This window comes from Pongo abelii, chromosome 6, assembly GCF_028885655.2.
Source record: "Pongo abelii isolate AG06213 chromosome 6, NHGRI_mPonAbe1-v2.0_pri, whole genome shotgun sequence".
NCBI classification, from domain to species: Eukaryota; Metazoa; Chordata; class Mammalia; order Primates; family Hominidae; genus Pongo; species Pongo abelii.
Window position 1 is genome coordinate 77,920,685 of NC_071991.2, and position 22,108 is coordinate 77,942,792.

Sequence of the window (22,108 nt, forward strand, 5' to 3'; positions counted from 1 at the left end):
ACATTTCCCACAAAGTGGCTGAGTTTAACCTGCAAGCATAGTCAAAGGGGGCACTAATGTGGAACAGAATCCGCCACTGCAGTGTCTTCAGAGGGATGTCAGAATGTTTTCTTTGTAATTACATCAATGTCCTTATTTATTTCAAGTAAGTTGCAATAGCAAGTTTGCAACAGAGAAAATTAATTGTATTCCAACGGTGTTTTTATTGTGGTAAAATATATAATAACATAATATTCATGATTTGAACCATCTGCAAGTATGCAATTCAGTGGTATTAAATACATTCACAATGTTGTACAACCATCACCAGTATCTATACCCAAAACTTTTTCATTGTCTCAACATAAACTCTGTACCCATTAACCAATAACTCACCATGTTTCCCTCCTCCCAGCCTCCAAGGGTAAGTTTTTAAGAAACATTATCACGCTGTCATATGCACCCATCTGCTCTCATAAATCAATGGCCTTGTTTTTAGGTTAATGGAGCATGTCCACCCTGAATTTTTACCAGCAACTCATTTTGTGCTGGAGGATTCTAAACAGTGTCTTCTAGAGCTGCGATTCTCAAAAGCTCTCCTAATCGGCTGCTGACTGGTCCTTCCTTTTAGAGAAAATGACTTGCATTTTCTTAGATTTTGTTCTATATAATGAAGTATGAGTTTCCTATTAATTGAAACACATGAATTGCCATATTTGTAGGCCAAACATGATCAAATATTGTCAATTTCATGTGGTTAAACCTAGTAGCATTCTAGAAGGTGAGTTAAAAGTTACTAAAATGTGGTTCAATATAATTTTTATTATATTCTTCACCAATTCATTGTTATTATGGAGTTTTTTCTGCTTTAGAAAGCACAAGTAGGTAGAGTATATGGACTGGACTTTCTCTCTTACCTGAATAGCTGGTATTCAAAAAAGATTTTAGTTGGAGATTTGACATAATAGTGGTTCCAAACTCAGTACAGTTCACTTACCAGTTTATATGTAGATTTACCTTGTGTGATCACAGTATTGCCAGTTATAATTTACATTACTTTTAACATTAAGTGACAACCAAGTAGACTTTATGTACCTGAAATAGCATGTGCATCAGTTTGGATAAATTATATTTCCTCTTGGCTTATATTTTATTTTAGAGATGCTTTGTCTTCATATGATGGATTTTCAGTTATGAGTAGATTGTAATTATATGACTTTTGTATTTTTCATCCTGTAATAAAGATAGGAATTTAGTCTGCAGTCATACAATTTTTGAAATACTTTAAAAGAAGAATTAAAAAGTTTCAAGAGGTAGTTTGGCATAGTGATTAAGAGTACTGGCTTTAACATCAAACCGCTGGGTTTCAAACCCAGTCCTATATTTTATTGGCTGTATGATTTGGGCAAGTTACTTTACCTCCCTATGACTCAATCTTCTCATCCATGCAGTAAGTTAATAACTGTAGCTACTTCTTAGAGCTGTGGTAAGGATTAAATGAGTTAATACATGTCAGTCACATAGAGCAGCACTTGTTGCGTAGTAAGTGCCATATGTGTTGGTAATTTTAATTAAGTAGTTAAGTATTTTGACAACTGTCTTTATACTAATGTAGACCAAGTTTATTCTGATAAATTTTCTAAAAACAAGCCTTTTATAACACAACACTTCCTCTGAAATGAGAAACTTGGTGCTAAAAATGGAGTTTGATTTAACAAGTACTTGATAAATATTGATCCTTCCTTCCTTCCTCCCTCCCTCCCTCCCTCCCTTCCTTCCTTCTTTCCTTCCTCTCTCTTTCCAAAAGGAGGCTTTCTTGACCTTTCTCCCAAGTCTCTGTACACAGTCATCACTTCACTGAGTTTCAGCTGAGAATGTATCCTGGCCATACTTGAACCATTCTGCACCTACAAAATGTTCATCCATCATTTTCTTCCATTTGGAAAGTATTAGAATATTTGCAATAAAACTTAAAATATTAAAGTTGGTGCCATACATATCTGGGAAATGATTTTTAAAAGTTGCTAAAACATCTTTGTAATGTTAAGAAAATATGATAAAATTGTTCATAATTGTATTATTATTCTGTCCTCAAATAATTCAGTCTTGGATAACCATTTGTTATGTATTATCTTAGAGAAATGAAGGATTTGCTTTTGGTTAGAATCAGTGCCAGGGATAGGGAGTGTTACTTGGTTTTCTCAGCTGAATTTTCCTCTTCATTGTGGTTTCATTACTCTTTCAGCTAAAAAAAAAGATTAATTGTGTCTGGGTGAATTGGTAGGAGAAATTGTGTAATAGTTACTTGATATCATTATGTAATTTATATACAGTTGCTCCTAGTTGAAAACTTAAGCGAACCACAGGGAACTCCAGAGGAGCATTTCTAGACCCACAGCTCCCTTAGCCCAGAACAGCTTTCTAGTTTTGTTGACCTCCCACAGCTAGCAGAGCCCCTGCTCCCTAGTCAAGGCTCAGTAAATTTCTGGTGCATGGATGATTGAGTGAATGATAGTAATGAGCTAAACACTGAGAATGCAAAGCTGAACAAAATCATATGCATCATCCCCACAGTCTAGTGAGGAGGAGATGGAGAACATTAAATGCAAAGTTACAACTGTAATGAATGCTCAGAAAAAAAAGGAAAACAGTGCTATCAATACTAAAATAGTGATTTCATCTTATCAGAAAAACCCTTCTTGAAGCCATGCTACTTAAAATAAGATCTGAAGGGTAAGCATCACTATGAAAGAGAGAGGTAAGAGCATCCCAGAGAGACAGAATAGACTGTGCAAAGATCCTGTGGCAGGAGGAGCAAGGCAAGTACAAGGAATTCAACAAAAGCCAACGTTGCTGGGGTAGGGAATGAAGAGGTGACTGATGACAGATGGATTGGTGAGGCAGGGCCTTGTAAGGAGCTCTATCTTAGGGAAAGGCCTCAGAAGGTTTTACTTAGATTAAAATTAAAATTAAAAAATTGTTCTGCAGCAATGGAGGGAATAAATTGGAGCATGCTAGAGTGGGTGCGAGTAGAGTACTAAGGACTTTATTGTACTCTGAACAAGAGGTATTATCAGTTTGCTGTAGACTGGAGACGCGTGGTAGAGGACTGAAGTGGATGGATTTGAGAGATATTTAGGAGGCATACTGATAGGTGTTGGGATGCATTGCATATGGTGGCAGAGGGAGTGGGAGGTGTCACAAATGACCCCTAGTTTCCCGTTTGACACAGGAGGGATTCTGGTGCCCTTCCCTGAGGTGAGAAGGGCTGGAAGATGACTATATTGGGGAGTGAAATATGACAATTTATCTTTGGAAATGATGAGTCTCTTTTTGAAATTCTCTTTTTCCCCAACTCCCCACGAGACATTTTTGTATTCTTCCACTCCCACCTGACTTAAATGTTGGTACTGTTCATGGCTCTGACCTGAGCCTTCAACCTCGTTAATCACTCTAAACCGCACTGCCCAATAAGGTAGCCACATGTGTCTACTGGGCACTTGAAATGTGGCTAGTCCAAATTGGGACGTGCTGTAAGTATAAGATACACATCAGATTTCAAAGACTTAGCATTAAAAGATAGTAAAAAAATAATTAATACTTTAAAAAGTATTGATTACATGTCAAAATGATAATATTTTGTATTAAGTAAAATTTATTAATTATAATTTACCTGTTTTTTATTTCTTAATGTGGCTAGTAGAGAATTTAAAATTACAAATGTGGCTTGCTGTCTACTTGCATTGGACCATGCTGCTCCAGACAGTGGCCCTAGTGTCACCTTGTTTCCAGCCTGTTGGGCTCACAGGGCTGCTGACTGTCTCTAGAATATTTAACATCATTTTATGCCTCACTCTTTCTTCTTCTGTAACTTTTGTTTCTTTTCTTTTCCATCAGATTAGCTATGATTCCTACTTCTTTGTTCGGATCAAACATCTCCTCTACTATATGAAACTTTCCCCATTCCTTAAGGTAGAATTAAACATTACTGCTTCAGAGTCTTATGTATTCTGTTAATATCTTTATTATGCCAATTCACATGCTTGTATTTTATTTTATATTCATTTGTCTCTCCAGCCAGATTGTAAGCTTCTGCAAAGTGCAGGTGCAATCTGATTTATGTCTGTAATTAGGTAACCTGATATTCAATTATAGACATAAATTGTTATTTACCTATTATTAGTTTGGTGCTCAAAAAAGGTCTGGTGAATAACAATTAAATCTATACATATTAAACAGGTGTTGTGTGACTGGTTATGACTTAGATGTTTTGCAGACAATATCTTGAATCCTCTCAACAATGCTACAAGGCAGATATAATTATCCTCATTTTGCATATGGAGATCTTGCAAAAGCTAAAATTGTTAGTAAATGATAGAACCAAGGTTCTACAAGACCAAATGATTCAAAGCCATGGTTTTTTCCCTGTGACTGCATGCATGAAGGGCTGGGTGTGGTGGCTTGCACCTGTAATCCCAGCATTTTGGGAGGCCAAGACAGAAGAATCATTTGAGGCCAGGAGTTTGAAAAAAAACCCCAAACCCCAAAACCTATTTCCTATGATTGTTAGAAAATTCAATGAGATAATGTATATAACATGTCTGGGCAGTGCTGATAAACAGTAGGTTTTATTAAACATTGGCTTCCTGTCCTCTTGAAGCCCATAGCATGGGTGTTCTTAATTTCTGAAAAGGACCAAGGTAGTTTACCTAAACTTTTTGCTGCCTCCACACATGCTCACACTCACATTCACACACATTCACACTCACATGGAGGTAATGAGAAACATATTCTTTCTGGGGCTACTCATTTTAACCCAGACCTCTTTGTTATACTTGCCTGTTGGTAAATGGCTCTGATGGCAAATGAAAGTAAAGTAGAGAAATAATTAGTAGTACTGTGGGCATGCAATCTTTTGGGCATGCAATCTCTCTCTCTGTGTATGTGTGTGTGTGTGTGTGTGTGTGTGTGTGTGTGTGTGTGTGTGTTGCTAAGGGCTGGGGTAGGAATATTAACAGGAAAGGAATCATGCCTGCCGTCTTACCAGGGCTGTTCTGACTAGAGTGCTGACTCTTCCCTCCCTGTTTTGTTTTTACCCAGACAGCATATTTTAGAGTCAGGACCACTTTCTTTACTACCTCAGGAATCTCTGTAGGAAAGAAAAAGGGGAAATGGGAAGGGAATAAACATGAGCTATAGGCCAATACTGTTTTGTGGATCCTATCTTGAGATACCAGGCTCCTGAGAAATAAATTTAAGCAAGTGAAATGTGAAGCTACATTGCTAAGGGGCTGTGTTCAGGTAAAGGAGAGCAATCCCTCTGTAATCTTCAGATCCCTGCAACTGCCTTGTAAAGCAATATTAAGATATTGCTCAGCTGCTCTTGGTACTTGACTAAGGCTAAAGGGATTTCATGGGCTCAAGGTAAGAGAGCTGCTTCTACTCTTGATTCTCCTGATCCATACATTTCAAGGTAATGACCAAACCAATTTCTTGTCACCAACCTGGGCTCTTGGTTTGTTTCTGATCAAACATCAGATAAGTACCAAGTAGGGCAGAACTTCCACTACTCAAAAAATCCTCAAATTCTCTACCAAATATATAATTTAGATGCCTTCTGACCCATTACAGAACCAATGCTACATATAGAAGGGATAAAAAATGAATAGAATAAGTGAATTTAGGACCTTGTATTGTTATTATATATGTTATATAATATATATATATATTTAAATTTTTTTATTTCAATAGTTTTTGGAGTACAAGTGGTTTTTGGTTGTATGAATGAATTATATTGTGGTGAATTCTGAGATTTTAGTGAACCCATTACCCGAGTAGTGTATGTTGTACCGAATATGTAGTTTTTTATCCCACACCCTATTTTTAAATGGTATGTTTTATCTCTCAAGCTGGTCCCTTAAGTTTAGGGACTATGTCTTCAGATTCTTTGAATTTAACTTCATGGCATTCCACATAGCAACTACCTGGTGTCATTTGCTGAGTGATGGAGACAGTCACCCATATGCGACCTGTATAACTGACAAGGAGATTCCAACTTGAATGGGGAGCATGAGAAGTTGTAAGAAAAAGGCATTTGGAAGTGAAAATTTGGCATCTCTAGACAGCTATATATTCTCTAGCACTTGATTCAACTGTGAGATTAAGTAAACAGGTCAGGCACAGTGGCTCACGACTGTAATCTCAGCACTTTGGGAGGCCGAGGCAGGTGGATCACTTTAGGCCAGGAGTTCAAGACCAGCCAGACCAACACGGCAAAACCCCATCTCTACTAAAAGTACAAAAATTAGCCAGGAGTGGTGGCGCATGCCTGTAATCCCAGCTACTCAGGAGACTGAGGCAGGAGAATTGCATGGGCCCAGGAGGCAGAGGTTGCAGTGAGCTGAGATCACACCATTGCACCCCAGCCTGGGTGACAGAGGGAAACTAAAAAAAAAAGAAAAGAGAGAGAGAGACAGAGTCAGAGAGAGAGACAGAGACAGAGATTAAGTAAACAAATTCAAATTTAGTAAGAACTTTTATGTCTGATATTATGAAGAGAGATAAATTCCACAGCTAAAAACATGTAAAATGAGAATGTCAGTCCCCTGGCTGTTCAGAAAACTTAATCAATATAGAAAAACAAGTACAACCTTAGGAGTTTAAGGGAAAAAATATTTGCCAGACTGACTTATACTCAACAGGATGCACAGTAGTTACTTTTGAATTCAATCCACTTAAATATCAAAGGATCATAAATGTTGATGACTCATTTTGAGGCAGGATTCCTTTGTTTTAAATCACCCTGAGCCTGTGCATATCTTCTGGGGAGCTGGTTTGACTCTGACCCTTCTTAGCCCTTCTGTTTCTCGTTCGCAGTTGGTCAAAGTCAACAGACTTTTTTTTTAACAGACGGAGTCTCGCTCTGTTGCCAAAGCTGGAGTGTGGTAGCGTGATCTTGGCTCACTGCAACCTCCACCTCCCAGGTTCAAGCAATTCTCCTGCCTCAGCCTCCCGAGTAGCTGGGACTATAGGCACATGCCACCAGGTCCAGCTAATTTTTTTTTTTTTTTTTTTTTTTTTTTTTTAGTATTTTTAGTAGAGACAGTGTTTCACCATGTTGGCCAGGCTGGTCTTGAACTCCTGACCTCAAGTGATTCACCTGCCTTGGCCTCCCAAAGTGCTGGGATTACAGGCATGAGCCACCACATCGGTTACAGGCTTCTTATAGTAAAGCAATGTCTTTACTATATCCACAGAACATTGCTCTGGTTACTAGGTGTCCCTTCCAAAATCACAAGCTTCTGGGGTAAATTGAGACTTTAATATTTCTGAAAACTCCTTTATCTCCCTTCATCTCAGAGAAGGCTTGTTTCACTTTCCTGTTTCATTTTACTGTTGGTTAGTGAAAGCATGAAGAGAGAAATCTTTGGGTTGAATGAAATTTTAAATAGCAAATATTCATTAGCTGAAACATAAGAGTGTTCAGAAATCTTCCTTAGCACAAATTAAAGGTACATGTGTGAATGTAAAAAACTGGAAGGAAATATACCGAAATTTTATAGTATTAATAGTTATAGATAGGTAATTTAAAATTTTCTTTGCGTGCATGCTTTTTAATATATGACAATTTTCTACAATGAGACATATTATTTTGATAAACAGAAAAAAATAAGATTATGAAAAGGGTAATTGGAGACAATAGCCACTCCCCTTCCCCTATCATCATGCCACAGGGCTTAAAGCCCGAGAGACCTAAAGAGCTGTAACTGTGTGAGTGGTATTCAGGTGTGAGTTTGGGCTGGCCAGGTAATCTCTCTGGGACTCGGGTTTCTCACCTGTGAAATGTAGGGGTTTGAGTGCAATGGTTGCATCTAGTTCTAAAATGCCTGAATTCGATTATGGGCCTGCCACATCATAGGCTATTATTATTTCAAAATGCTCTGGCTTTGAGTAACAGAAATCTTGAATAATAGTGGCTTAAATCATAAGAATTCTTGCTGTTGAGTAAACAGAATATTTGAAGGCAAGTAGTCCAGGACTGGATCAGTTGCTCATTGAGGGTATCCAGGAGCCAGGCCTCTTCAGCTGCTGGCTTTCGTCCTAGAGATTGCTGCCTCATAGTTACAAGATAGTTATCACATCTCTATATAGGAAAGAAGAGGCAAAGGCAGTTTTCTCCTTTGCATCCAGTAAGGTCCTTCACATCTCGTTTGTCAGAATTGAGCCATGTGACCAACTGAGATGAATCAGTGACAAAGGGAAAGGGGATTCCCATCTTGCATTAGGCCAATGATCATTCATCCTGCACCTCTGAGGGCAAAGAACAGCTGCCCACTGACTGACTCAATCGGGGGTTTATCAGCAGGGAAGGAAAGCTGGGAAAGGACAGTCATGGGGAGGAAACAAAATATGTCTTCCAGAGCACTTAAAGATTTGTGAATGAATGAGTGATGGCCGCGTTATGCCTTTTATGGATCCTGAAAACACTTGACTTTGTGGGCCCCTTCCTCCATAAAAATATTCAAAAATTATATTTATGAATGCAAGCTGTATTCATTGTTATACAGTCATTATGTTTATTTTTATTTTGAATCAAAAAATTACAATTGGAACGTATTTGCAGGCTCCTAAAAGGATTGTGGACCCAGATATTGTGACTACTGTGCCTAGTGGATAATTTGATCTTGGGTCTGTGTTTTCTTTCCAAATGAATTGTAAACAATTGAGGGCAGGCACAATGTACTAGGTTTGTTGTTGCTCTGAAGGCCCCTATTGCAAAACCATACATCTAAGAGCTGCTTAATCAATACTATTGAGTTGACCTAACATATAAGTGATGTCACTGTTTCTTCCTCCAGGGTGAGCCAGGTCCCCCTGGTCCTTACGGTTCTCCAGGAGCTCCTGGAATTGGACAGCAAGGTATTAAGGTAAAGATACTTGTCTTTTTGCCCACTGATGACTATCGAATTTATTGTAGGGCCTGGGGGAGCCGTGATTTGAACTCCATTTGGCCTAAACCCAATAGACACAAGGAGGCTTCCTGAAGTTACTTCATTTTATATGCTTGGACACAGAAATGTGCTTATCAGGGGCAGTTACCACAAGAATAATTAATGTATTTTTTAATTTTGTTGGAATGAAAAACTTACTTGTCTCCAAATACCCACCCTTTTGCCAAGGTACATGTAGTTCTGTTGTTTTCATGGACTTTAAACATTCACATGCAAATATATTATTGGGAAGTGAAACAATTTAACACATCAACAATCATGGTTCACATTTAATAAGCATAAAGGGGCAGAAACCAGGAGGGCCATGGCAATGAATAGGTCAATGTTGGCAGAGAGGTTTGTAGAGAACTAGAAAGGGAAGGAAGGAATGTCCATCCTGTGAGGCTGTACATTATGCAGGATATAATAAAGCAGAAGTGCCTATTTTGAATAGCTTTTCTAAGTGGTTGTGACAATAAGACTTTGATGCAGGATTAAAATAGCAAGCAGTACAAAACAGTGTACTTTGAATTTAATTGAATATCCCCATGTATAGCATTTCAACAATAAGCACATTGAGACTCCAGGAAAGGTGGAGTTTATGTTGACAGAGTTATGGAGAAGTTTTCTGGAGGAGATGAAGTCTGAAAAGAGCTTAAAGGAGAGATGAAATAGGACAGAGTGGGGACAAGGAAGGAGTGACATTCCTGGATGGTGGCAAGAGGGCAGGGCACAGCACACACATTGTCAGCTTAGTCAGCTCAGTAACCAACGTGCATTGCCACACAGTCTGTCCTGCCAATTCTTACACAATATTTTGTGAAAACTGAAAATGCTGAATTACGTTTGGACAAGAAGAGATAATAAACATTTTAGGGTAATTTGTTCACTTAAATTCGAGCTATTTCTCTTCCTCTAGAATTTTTTACCTTTATGAATATGAACATTTTGTCTATTTTACTATTTATCTTTGTTGAAACCTTGAGAGAACTTTGTGCTATGTTTATTCTTTATTTAAAATCTCAAGCTTTCATTCTATCATTTCTTTCTCTTAGGGAGAAAGAGGCCAAGAAGGAAGACTGGGAGCTCCAGGACCCATTGGAGTTGGTGAGCCTGGACAGCCAGTAAGTAGCAAAAATTCTAGATGGAATGAAAAGGACAAACATAGTTTTTACTTGTTCTTTCTGTTTAGAATAAATGGTCAAATTAATCCACCTTGTATCTATTTTATTTATTTATTTTTTTGAGACGGAGTCTCACTCTCACCCAGGCTGGAATGCAGTGGCACGATCTCGGCTCACTGCAACCACCACCTCCCGGGTTCAAGTGATTCTCCTGCCTCAGCCTCCAATTAGCTGGGACTACAAGTGCACATCACCAGGCCCAGCTAATTTTTTTGTATTTTTAGTAGAGATGATGTTTTGCCATGTTGGCCAGGCTCATCTCGAACTCCTGAGCTGAGGTGATTCACCCACCTCAGCCTCCCAACCAACTTGTATCTTTATGAGCAACAAATGAAAATAAATATGCGAGGACCAGATCCAAGTGCTATTTTTCACAACACTTGAAATAGAACTATGTATATATGTATATGTGTAAATATATATGATGTTTACAACCAACTGTCTTTTACTGTAACTTCTTACAAGATTAATCAACTTGAACAAGAAGAAAAGAGTTCTCATGTGTCAAAATTTTCTAGAAAGATCTGGACTCAAGCCTAATGTTTATACTTTATAATGGATTTCTTTGTAACCACAAGAAAAATCACTGAGAATAAGGACTTGGCTCATTATCTAATCCATGAGTCTGCTCTAAAGCTAGGATTGATAATAGTAGACAGATAATACCTGTGTTATTCACAGCATCTCTTTTATGTAGCTTTGAAGTTTACTGTTGTTGGAGAAGAAAAAAATTTCTATTAAAAGACATTTGGAGAGGAAGTGAATAAAATATCATTATTCTGGTATAAGAAACTTGTTATCTTTTCAAGTAATCATTATTCTCCTAGGGAAAAATAGTAGCTGACTCACTTAGGTACAAATAAAAACAACTGATTGTGGATATCTGGTCTTTGAAGTTGTCTTTGCACTGCATAGTTCCTCATATGTGTATATTCACAGAAACATACACTTCCTTACTGCACTCTGCGAGTGAAATGGCAACATATTGTTTAGGTTTAGGCTTTTCACTAATGTCTGAATATACTAATTCAAAAAAGAGAGCATCATATGGAAGAAAAATACACTGGACTAATCATCTAGAGATCAGTGATCTAGTCTTAGTTTCCACTAAATAGATAGTACCATTAAAGATAAATCACTAACTTATTTTGCTCTCTATTTTGGTTCTGTGTTTCTGCTTAACAAACTTCCTCAGGACTTAGTGACTTAAAACAATAATTTGTTATTTCTTATGATTTTGCGGGTTGACATGAGAGTTCTGTGTAACTTGAAGTCAGATGGAGTGCTAAAATGGCTGGAATGTTAAAAATGGCCTCACATGGCTGGCAGTTTGGTGCAGGTTGCTGTCTGGGAGCTTAGCAGGGGTTGCTGCCCAGAGACCTCAGTTCTCCTCCACATGGGCAGCTACAGTGGTTGCTTCGGCTTCCTCACAACATGGCAGCTTGAATCCAAGCAGGAGTGTTCCAATAGGCAGAAACCACTCATCATGTAAGGCTCAGCCTCAGAAATTATACAGCATCATTTCTGTGATATCTAAAATAAGTATAGGACCAGCTCAGATTTGAGTGGAATAGAAAAAGATTTTGCCCCCTTATGAAAAATATCAAAGAACTTGTGGATGTATTTAATTTAGCAAAGTCTCAAATTTTAACTTCTATAAAATTAAAAGATTGGGTTCTCCTTAGGTCGATGATTTTCAGAGCTGGAAACATTCTGAAAATGTCAAAGAAATAAGTCGTAATTAAATTTTTTTTTTTAAGAGAGTCTTGCTCTGTCACCCAGGCTGGAGGGCAGAGGCATGATCTCGGCTCACTGCAGCCTCTGCCTCCCAGGTTCACATGATTCTCCTGCCTCAGCCTCCTGAGTAGCTGGGATTACAGGTGCCCACCACCATGCCTGGCTAATTTTTGTAGTTTTTGTAGAGACAGGGTTTCACCATATTGGCCAGGCTGGTCTCGAACTCCTGACCTCAGGTGATGAACCCACCTCGGCCTCCCAAAGTAATGGGATTACAGGCATCAGCCACTGTGCCCGGCATAAAAAGTTTTAAAATATAGATTGATGATTGTTTTTTCCAAAGAACTTTGTGCTTTACTATTATTTATGCCTTCCAAACTCAGCACTAAACTTAAGGATGAGTGTCACTTATTCATTGTCGTTCTTAAAATGTTTTTGTTTTTAAATAATGAAATATTTTAAGCATATTGGAAATATAGAGAATGAGTTGGTAAACCTCCACCAGGTAGACAATTATACTTAGTACATTTACTACTCTTGCTTTAGATTTTCTTTAAAAAACATAAAACATTATGGATACAGTAAAGTCTCCCTATCTTTTTCAGACAATAGAAGAGGAAGAAACACTTATCAACTTATTTTATGAGGCCAGTTTTCCCCTGATACCAAAATAAAATACTAAGCATACATAAGAAGAAAACTACAGACCAATATCCCTTGTGAATATAGACATAAAAATTCTTAACAACATGCTAGCTAATAGAATTCAGCAATATATAAAAAGAATTATACAGCATAACTAAGTGGGGTTTATCCTGTGGATGCAACCCTGGCTTAATAATTGAAAATTAATCAATGGAATATACCATATTAATAGGCTAAAGAAGAAAGATCACATGATCACATCAAAAGACACAGAAAAGCATTTGACAAAACTCAAAACCCTAATAAACGCTGATAAATCTCTCATAAAAACTCTCAGAAAACTAGAAATAGAGGAGAAACTTCCTCAATTTCTATGAAAAATCTAGAGCTAACATTATGTGTAATAGTGAAAGAGTGAATGCATCCCTCTAAGATCAGGAACAAGACAAAGATGTCTGCTCTCACCAGCCTTATTCAACATATTGGAAGTTCTAGCCAGCACAATAAGACCAGAAAAAGAAATATAAGGCATTGGTATAAAAACAATAAATAAAACTATCCTTATTTGCAGATGATATGATGGCCTCCATAGAAAATCCCAAGAAATGTATACGAAAACCTCCTAGAATTAACAAGTGAGTTCAGCGAGGTCACAGGGTACAATATCAACATACAAAATCAATTTAATTTCTGTATACTAGTAATGAACACATAGAAACTAAAATTAAAAGCACAACACCATTTTTAATTGCTAAAAAAGAAAAATACTTGGGTAGAAATCTAATAAGACATGTATAGGACTTGTATAAAACTACAAAACACTGATGAAAGAAATCAAAGAATACTTAATACATTTAGAGACATGTTTATAGATTAGAAGACTCAACAACATAAAGATGTAAATTCTTCCCAAATTGATGTAAAAGTTTAGTGCAAATGTTTTTGATACCCCAGCAAGATTTTGTTTAGACTTGGACAGGGCTATTTTAAAATTAATATGGAAAGGCAAAAGAGCTAGAATAGCTTTTAAAAAACTTGAAAAAGAATACACTTGGAGAAATTATACTAACTTATCTGGTCTTAAGATTTATGATATAGTTACAGTAATAATGACTGTGTGGTATTGGCAAATTATAGAAATATGATCAGTGGAACAGAATAGAGACCCCGGATTCAGACCTACACAAGTATAGTCAACAGATTGCAAAAGCAATCCAATAGAGGAAACATAGTCTTTTTAACAAATGGTGCTGGCACAATTGGATGTCTGTGCAAACACAAAAAATTAACCTCAATTTAAGTCTCACACCTTATACAAAAAGTAACTCAAAATGGATCATAGCTTTAAATATAAAATGTAAAAACTATAAAACTTTTAGAATACAATATATGAGAAAACCTTTAGGATTGTGGGCTTGATGAAGATTTCTTAGACATGTCACCAAAAACATGGTCTCCCCTAAAAAGTAATTAATCGGATTTCATCAAAGTAGTAAATGTTTGCTCTGTGAAAGACACTGTTAAGGGTCTAAATAGACGATATTCACAAACTACACATTTACAAAGGATTTGTATTGGGAATACATTTTTAAAAAAAATTCTCAAAACTCAGTAATAAATCAAAAATCTAATTAGAAATTGGGCAAAATATCAAATATATATACATATCTCAAGCATATATACACGCACATATACAACTTGGTATTTATATATCTATATATGTGTACATATACTTGTATATATTTTTACATATTTTGTTTCTTTTTTGTGGTTAGTAAACTTTAATATGTGTTCTTTTTATTAACTTTCATTTTAGGTTCAGGGGTACATTTGCAGGTTTGTTATATAGGTAAATTGCATGTCACAGGGGTTTGGCATACAGATTATTTCATCATCCAAATAATAAGCATAGTACCTGATAGGCAATTTATCCATCCTCACCCTTTTCTTTCCCTCCACCTTCAAGTAGGCCCCAATGTCTGTTGTTCCCTTCTTTGTGTCCTTGTGTTCTCAATATTTATCTCCCACTTATAGGTGAGAACATGCAGTATTTGGATTTCTGTTTCTGAGTTAGTTTGCCAAGGATAATGGCTTCTAGCTCCATCCATGTTGCAGCAAAGGACATGATCTCATTCTTTCTTATGGCTGTGCAATATTTCATGGTTTATATGTACCATATTTTCTTTATCCAGTCTACTATTGATGGGCATTTAGGTTGATTCCTAACATGTTTTCTTGACTAACAAGTTTGAAATGTCATCAATATTGCCACCCACTCCTGAAAAATCTACTGACCATATGAGACTTTTACTTCAATCATTTCTTCCACCTTCAGAGTATTATTCCTATTGACTTAGTTCTACTTTATTTTCATCCTACCAAAATTATTTATTATTATTTTTGAACTTTTTTTAGTCAGTATTTGTATAGTTTTACCCATATATTTACCCATTTCCTAGTTGACATAGCTTCCTAAATTTCTCTTTTCTTCTGGGCTGATTTCTTTGTTTTCTTCAATAAATACTTCTTTCAGAAGATGTTTTCAGTAAAAATATGTTAGCACTAAACCCTTTCAGCCTTTGGTTGAAATGCCATTGTTTAGTTTGCTTTGTAAGAATAGTTTAGCTGGTGCAGTCTGGATTGTGTACTAATTTCATTGCCTGCTGGCAACCATGGTTTCTGTTTCCATGTCTTTAGTCTGTTTATAATTTCTTGTAGTAATTTATTTTTGCCTTAGGCTGCTTTTGCAATATTTTTTTATTCTTTAGATTTCCTGTAGAGGAATTATGATGCACATAAGTGTGAATATATTTTCACATATACTTTTTCAGATTTACTGTTTCATGAATCTGAGGACTCCATAGTTTAAAAAAGTTCTTAGCTATTATTTCTTCAAATATTTTCTTTCCCCATTCTATTTATCAAGAAATCCTACTAGATATTTGGTTGCAATTGGATAATTTTCTCAAATCTAACTTATAATCCACAAATTTATCTTCATCAGGTTATAAAATGTTCTTAACTCATTCATTGTATTTTTAAGTTAGTATTTTAAAAATTCTTAGTTATTTTTTAAAATCTGCCTTTTATTAACTATATTTATTATCTTTTTACTATACTGTTCTTGTATTTTCCTTTATTTCCTTAAGACCATTAAGTGTTTAAAGTACTTCTTTTTTGTTTCTATTATTTTATTCTATTATTTGACATTCTTGAGGAAGTTTACATTGTGTTAGTTTACTTTTATTCATTGTGAGTTATTTTCTTTTATGTTTTGTACTTTGCCATCTGAATTATTTTCAGCTGGGCTTTAATTGTGAATCCTAAATGTTCTTAGGATTTGAGAGGAGTTTGTGTTTGTATCTCTTATGTACTCCAGAGGTTTCCTTGATGTTAATGTCTTCACTAAGGTGTTCATGAACCACTTAGATAATGCCAGTTGAAATCATAAACTCATACACAGCACAGGACCAGGGTAGAAATTTTTAGTCATTACAAGCCCAAACCAAGCAGACATGATTCTTGTCATTCATATCATTGTGTTGATGGGATGGCTTTTTTCTACTTTGTTCTTTCATTGAATATATACAGATGCTCCTTGACATACAATGGAGTTACATCCTACTATACCTGTCATAAGTCAAAAATACTGTAAGTTGAACATGCATTTAGTGTTGGTAACACCAAAGATTGTTCCCAACTTACAATGGTTTGATTTATATATTTTTTTACTTTATGAGGATGCAAACGCAATGCATTCAGTAGAAACCATAAGCCCATTGTAAGTCATAAGGAGGTCCTTGACTTACCATGGGGTTACATGCTGACCAACCCATTGTAAAATCCAAAAATCTTAAGTCAAACCATCCCATCTTAAGTTGGAGACTGTCTATAAGTTTGTGGGAATCTCAGTTTCTCAGTCATAATTCTGTCTTCATTTTCCATTGCATGAGCCAAAGTCTTTGCTACTGTTCCTCCCTCTAAATTTCCTAGTCTTCTTCCCACCGTACAAGCACACTTTTCTATTCAGGACAGCTGTAGCACCAGCTTAGATGCTTACCTAAGATGCTTAACTTATATGCTAGAGTTCTTGAGTTTTGATTCTCTCTTTTTGAACCCTGTAATTTCTGTTATCTTCTTTGGACTCTTCCATGCCTTTAAAATTCATCTTAAAAAATGTATATTACGTGTCTTTCTAACTGTTTGTAGTTGAGAGTTTTTAACAATATTACCAGAACATGAAATTCTTGCTTGCTTGCTTGCTTTCCGAGTCATAATTACACAGAGTTATACTTAATTGGGAACTAAAATCATAACAAAGGTGGGGAAGATCCTAAATAACATATCAAAATGTTGCACCAAAATGTCATTATAAAAAAATCAACAATGTGAATTTTTTTTTTTTTTTTTTTTTTTTTTGAGACAGAGTCTCACTCTTGTCCCCCAGGCTGGAGTGCAATTGGGCGATCTCGGCTCATTGCAACCTCCACCTCCCGGCTGCAAGAGATTCTCCTGCCTCTGCCTCCCAAGTGGCTGGGACTACAGGCTCCAGCCACCACACCTGGCTAATTTTTGTATTTTTAATAGAGATGGGGTTTCACCATGTTGGCCAGGCTGATCTCAAACTCCTGACCTCAGGTAATCTGCCCGCCTCAGCCTCCTGAAGTGCTGGGATTACAGGCCTGAGCCACCATGCTCAGCCAACAATGTGAATTTTTGAATTATTTAGAAGTAAGGTAAAGACTTATCTGAGGACTGACAAAGGTTCTACTGAAAGTCCTTTACTTTTGTTTCTTTGCCTGAATTATTTCAAGTGTTTCATATTTAGTACTACTCTCTTTTCACTGCCACACTAATATAAATCTGCTGATAGACTGAATTAATATTCTAGCTCCAAGACCTACTTTTGAACCGTCATCTGTCATCTTTATGTGATTACCACTAGTTTTGTGCTGGTCTGGTAGATGTAACTGATTCATAAAAATTAAATTGGTTAAGACTGTCAGGGTGATCTGTTTGTTTTTTATGCAAGGTTATTCAGAGCACTGTAAATAAAAAAAAAAAAACCCTGAAAGAGAACTATAATTACTTTGAGATTAAAAAATAAAGTAGATGACACTGTTTGAAGATAATGGACAGTTACTATTATTATTAGCATATTTATCTCTAATGCTTGCAATGCATATTGAAAGCATTTTTATTGATTATTAACACTATTGAGATTACTACGGAAAGTAATAAGATGAACATAATGGACAATCATATTTCATCTCATTGTTAATGTCTCAGATAAAGCATTTCACTGATCAGGCTGTGTTAACTGATAATTAGATTCCTTCATTATTTATTTTTTATTAGAGATGTTCGTTGGAAGCCAAGTAAGTATGTCATAGTTGTAATTGGTTCTCATGGCCTTAGAAAGGACACTGAGATTTTTTAATAGAAGGATTTCAGTCTTGTAAAAATAATCTTTTGGTACTATCTTAATAAATTAAACTATAGCTCATTTAACCTAAGTACCTTCTACTTCTCTTCTCTGGCTAATGATCATCTTCCATGCTGAGTGTTTAACTGGAAGACTTGAGAATATACTGATGGCGTGGAATATTACTCTGATGGTTTATAGTAATTACACTTTGGATCACTGCTTTTTTCTCCTAAAAGACTGTCCATGAGCGTTAACTCTCTGTTCTCAGCAGCTTTGAATACTTGGCTCCTTAAAGACCCAATATTTTCACCTCCATTTTAGGTAACATACTCTAGAAGTGCAGAGAATGAAGGAAGATTCAGTGTTTATTCTGTGCAGCATGCTTTTTACACATTGTTTAATTTAAATCATTCACTCTGAGACTGCCTTTATTTGTAAAAACTTCCATGAAAGGACATTCTTAGCAATTACAGGACTCAAGTAAAATAATTTGGATAATGATGGCAGATATTTATTGAGTGCTTAATCTGTAAAAGATTTAAATCTCTCTGACTTAATCCTTACATGAACACTTGTGGTTGAGGTAGATACTATTATTATCACCATTTTGAGGAGGATGTTGTGCTTTGCAGAGACTGACTTACTTGTTTAAGGTGAAACTGCTAATATGTAGCAGAGCTGGGACTTGAACCTCAGTCCAAATGACACCAAAATCTGCTTTTAACTATTACGCAATACTGTCAGCTCCATGAGACAGGGAGCAGTTTTGTCTGCTATCCCTAGAACCTAGCACAGTGCCTTTTACCTGCTAGTAGTTTGGTATATCTTTGTTGGATGAATGAAAAAAGTTGAGTGAACTGGAAAAATACTTCCTTACATTTAATGTAAATTGTGTTTTTTTTTCATTTGTCATATTATTAGGGAAAAAATAATTTGTCAATGTTTTCTTTGTTAAAGTATGTGTTTTCTTTGTTAAAATATGTGATGTTGGCTTGGCACTTTCGGTTTAGTTTGCAATCTATTAATAATTTGGTTTAGTTTGCAATCTATTAATAATTTTCATGCTCCTATTTATTTTTCTACTAGCTAATTGCTCTGCCAGTAGAATAAACTGTCATGGATATTAGTGATTTTATTAAAGTTTTGGAAGTGTTAAAAGCTAGGTTTCTGTTTGTTAAGTGTTGCAATTTAAATTGAATAAGATGTTAGGTTTTTCTTTTAATTAAAGTCTTTACTAAATCAGTATGCATAAATACTAAAGAAGATTGTCTTGTAAAATATAAAACATTAGGGAAAGACAAAAAAACTAAACACTGAAAAACAGATCTTTTTCTTACGAATCTATAACTATGATCAGTCACTGATGAGTATAATGCTGCATCCTCGTTCTGCTACTGGGCTTGAGGAGAAAAGCGTCTTTAACCACCCTGGATTACTGTATCTCAAGCCCAAAGATCATTCAGTGTCTGTAGTGTGCTGGTTTAGGAACTTGTGGGAAACTTGGCAGACTTTGTTCCATCATAGGTTTATTTCTCTGGCAAGTGAAGCCTAATTATCTGTTTAGATTCATCAGAGAAAAAGCTTCAGTTTTTTCTTCTAAGATTCTTGTTGTAAGTTCCTTTACTACTTTTTTACCTTCTGGCCAAGAAGAAAAGGAGAGAAAAATTATCGTCTTTAAAAATTCCTGATTTAAATGAAAACCTCACTATTACTCTTTAATTTTTCCATTAGTACATTTTCTGCAAGTCCATTTCAAAGCCTGAGACTGTGTTTTTCTTAACTTATGTGAGAAGTCATCTTTCCTTGTGGCTTTCTGAGCAATAGTTACATGAACTTCTTAATTTGAATCACTGCAATTGAAAATCATGTTTCCCCTTAATGATCCTATCAAGATTTCAATTTGCATATAGAACCGCCTGTGGGTTCAACCAGTTCCCGAAATAATTCAAGTTTTAATCCAAATTTATCAGTACAGAAATTGAAACACATGTAAACAGCACTTAATGCTTTAAAACAGCTGTGTGATGATTTCTTCACAGCACTCCCCTGATAATTAAATTGTTAAATCACTCTGCATCCTTCTCTGGGCCACACAGTTCCAGATTTTTAGCATTTCCTCAGATAATTTATTTCTTAATTATTATTTCAAAACATCATTTAATTTCCATTTTCTTCTACTTTGAGAACACTGGAATAGAACATTTTATGCCAATCAAATGGAACGAGTATTTAATACAGTGAGAATATTATTCTTCCTAGCTCTACAATTCTACTAATCAGTATTGAGTTTACTAGAAGGATTCTCACTAAAAATTTAAATAGTGCTACAGTCATTAGCCATTCCTTGGTATTCATGGGGGATTGGTTTAAGGACCTCCGTAGACACCAAAATCCACAGATGCTCAAGTCCCTTGTATAAAATGGTGACAGGTGACAGCGTGCTGGCAGCCCTCACTTGCTCTTGGTGCCTCCTCAGCCTCGGTGCCCACTCTGGCCGCGCTTGAGGAGCCCTTCAGCCGACCGCTGCACTGTGGGAGCCCCTTCCTGGGATGGCCGATGCCGGAGCCGGCTCCCTCAGCCTGTGGGGAGGTTTGGAGGGAGAGGTGCTTGCAGGCCAGCTAGAGTTCCGGGTGGGCGTGGGCTTGGTGGGCCCCACACTCGGAGCAGCTGGCTGGCCCTGCCGCCCCTGGCAGCGAGGTGCTTAGCACCCGGGCCAGCAGCTGCGGAGAGTGCGCCGGGTCCCCCAGCAGTGCTGGCCCACCGGCGCTGCGCTGGATTTCTCACCGGGCCTTACCTGCCTCTCCGCAGGGCAGGGCTCGGGACCTGCAGCCCGCCATGCCTGAGTGTCCCCCACCCGCCCTGAGCTCCTGTGTGGCCTGAGCCTCCCCAACGAGCCCCGCCCCTGCTCCACAGTGCCTGGTCCCATCAACTGCCCAAGGGCTGAGGAGTGAGGGCGCAAGGCCTGGGACTGGCAGGCAGCTCCACCTGTGAGCCAGTGGGAGATCCACTGGGTGAACCCAGCTGGGCTCCTGAGTCTAGTGGGGACTTGGAGAACCTTTATGTCTAGCTAAGGGATTGTAAATACACCAATCAGCACTCTGTATCTAGCTCAAGGTTTGTAAATGCACCAATCAGCACTCTCTGTCTAGCTCAGGGTTTGTAAATACACCAATCAACACCCTGTATCTAGCTAATCTAGTGGGGACCTGAAGAACTTTTGTGTCTAGCTCAGAGATTGTAAACGCACCAATCAGCACCCTGTCAAAACGCGCCAATCAGCTCTCTGTAAAACAGACCAATCGGCTCTCTGTAAAATGGACCAATCAGCAGGATGTGGGTGGGGCCAGGTAAGCAAATAAAAGCAGGCTGCCCCAGCCAGCAGTGGCAAGCTGCTGGGGTCCCTTTCCACACTGTGGAAACTTTGTTTTTCCCTCTTTGCCATAAATGTTGCTGCTGGTCAGTCTTTGGGTCCACACTACCTTTATGAGCTGTAACATTTACTGTGAAGGTCTGCAGCTTCACTCCTGAAGCCAGCAAGACCACGAACCCACCAGAAAGAAGAAACTCCGAACACATCCGAACATCAGAAGGAACAAACTCTGGACGTGCCACCTTTAAGAACTGTGACACTCACCGCAAGGGTCTGCAGCTTCATTCTTGAAGTCAGTGAGACCAAGAACCCACCAAGTCTGGACAGAATGGCATAGTATTTGCATATAACCTATGCACATCTGGTATACTTTGCATCATCTCTAGATTACTTATAATACCTAATACAACGTAAATGCTGAGTAAATAGTTATTATGCTATAGTATTTAGGAACTAATAAAGTAGAAAAAGCCTGTATATGTTTAGTACAGATCCAACTATCCATTTTTTTTTGGGCATGTGAACTGAAATATAACCATTCTCTTTCTTCCTCTTTCCTCTGTTTCATCACTTCTCCTTCCATTTTCTCTTTCCTCTTGCTACTCATTTTCTCCTATCCTAACCAGGGTCCCCGTGGTCCTGAGGGAGTACCAGGAGAGAGGGGCTTACCCGGAGAAGGATTTCCAGGACCAAAGGTAACAATACCTTCTGTACCAGGAAAAGGTGCTTTGTCTTGCATGCTCATGAATTACAAATTTTAAAAATGTGTCCTAAC

At 37.3% G+C, this 22,108-nt stretch overlaps 1 protein-coding gene across 1 annotated transcript in view; it reads left to right on the top strand.

Annotated features, from left to right (window-relative positions):
• The window catches only part of COL28A1 (collagen type XXVIII alpha 1 chain), a 162,238-nt gene that overhangs the window by 36,588 nt on the left and 103,542 nt on the right, over window positions 1–22,108 (top strand). Inside the window, exons 12-14 of the mRNA XM_002818208.5 lie at window positions 8,838–8,906; window positions 10,025–10,093; window positions 21,960–22,028. Of these exons, the coding sequence (XP_002818254.3) occupies window positions 8,838–8,906; window positions 10,025–10,093; window positions 21,960–22,028 (207 nt within the window). The remainder of the gene's footprint in view (window positions 1–8,837; window positions 8,907–10,024; window positions 10,094–21,959; window positions 22,029–22,108) is intronic.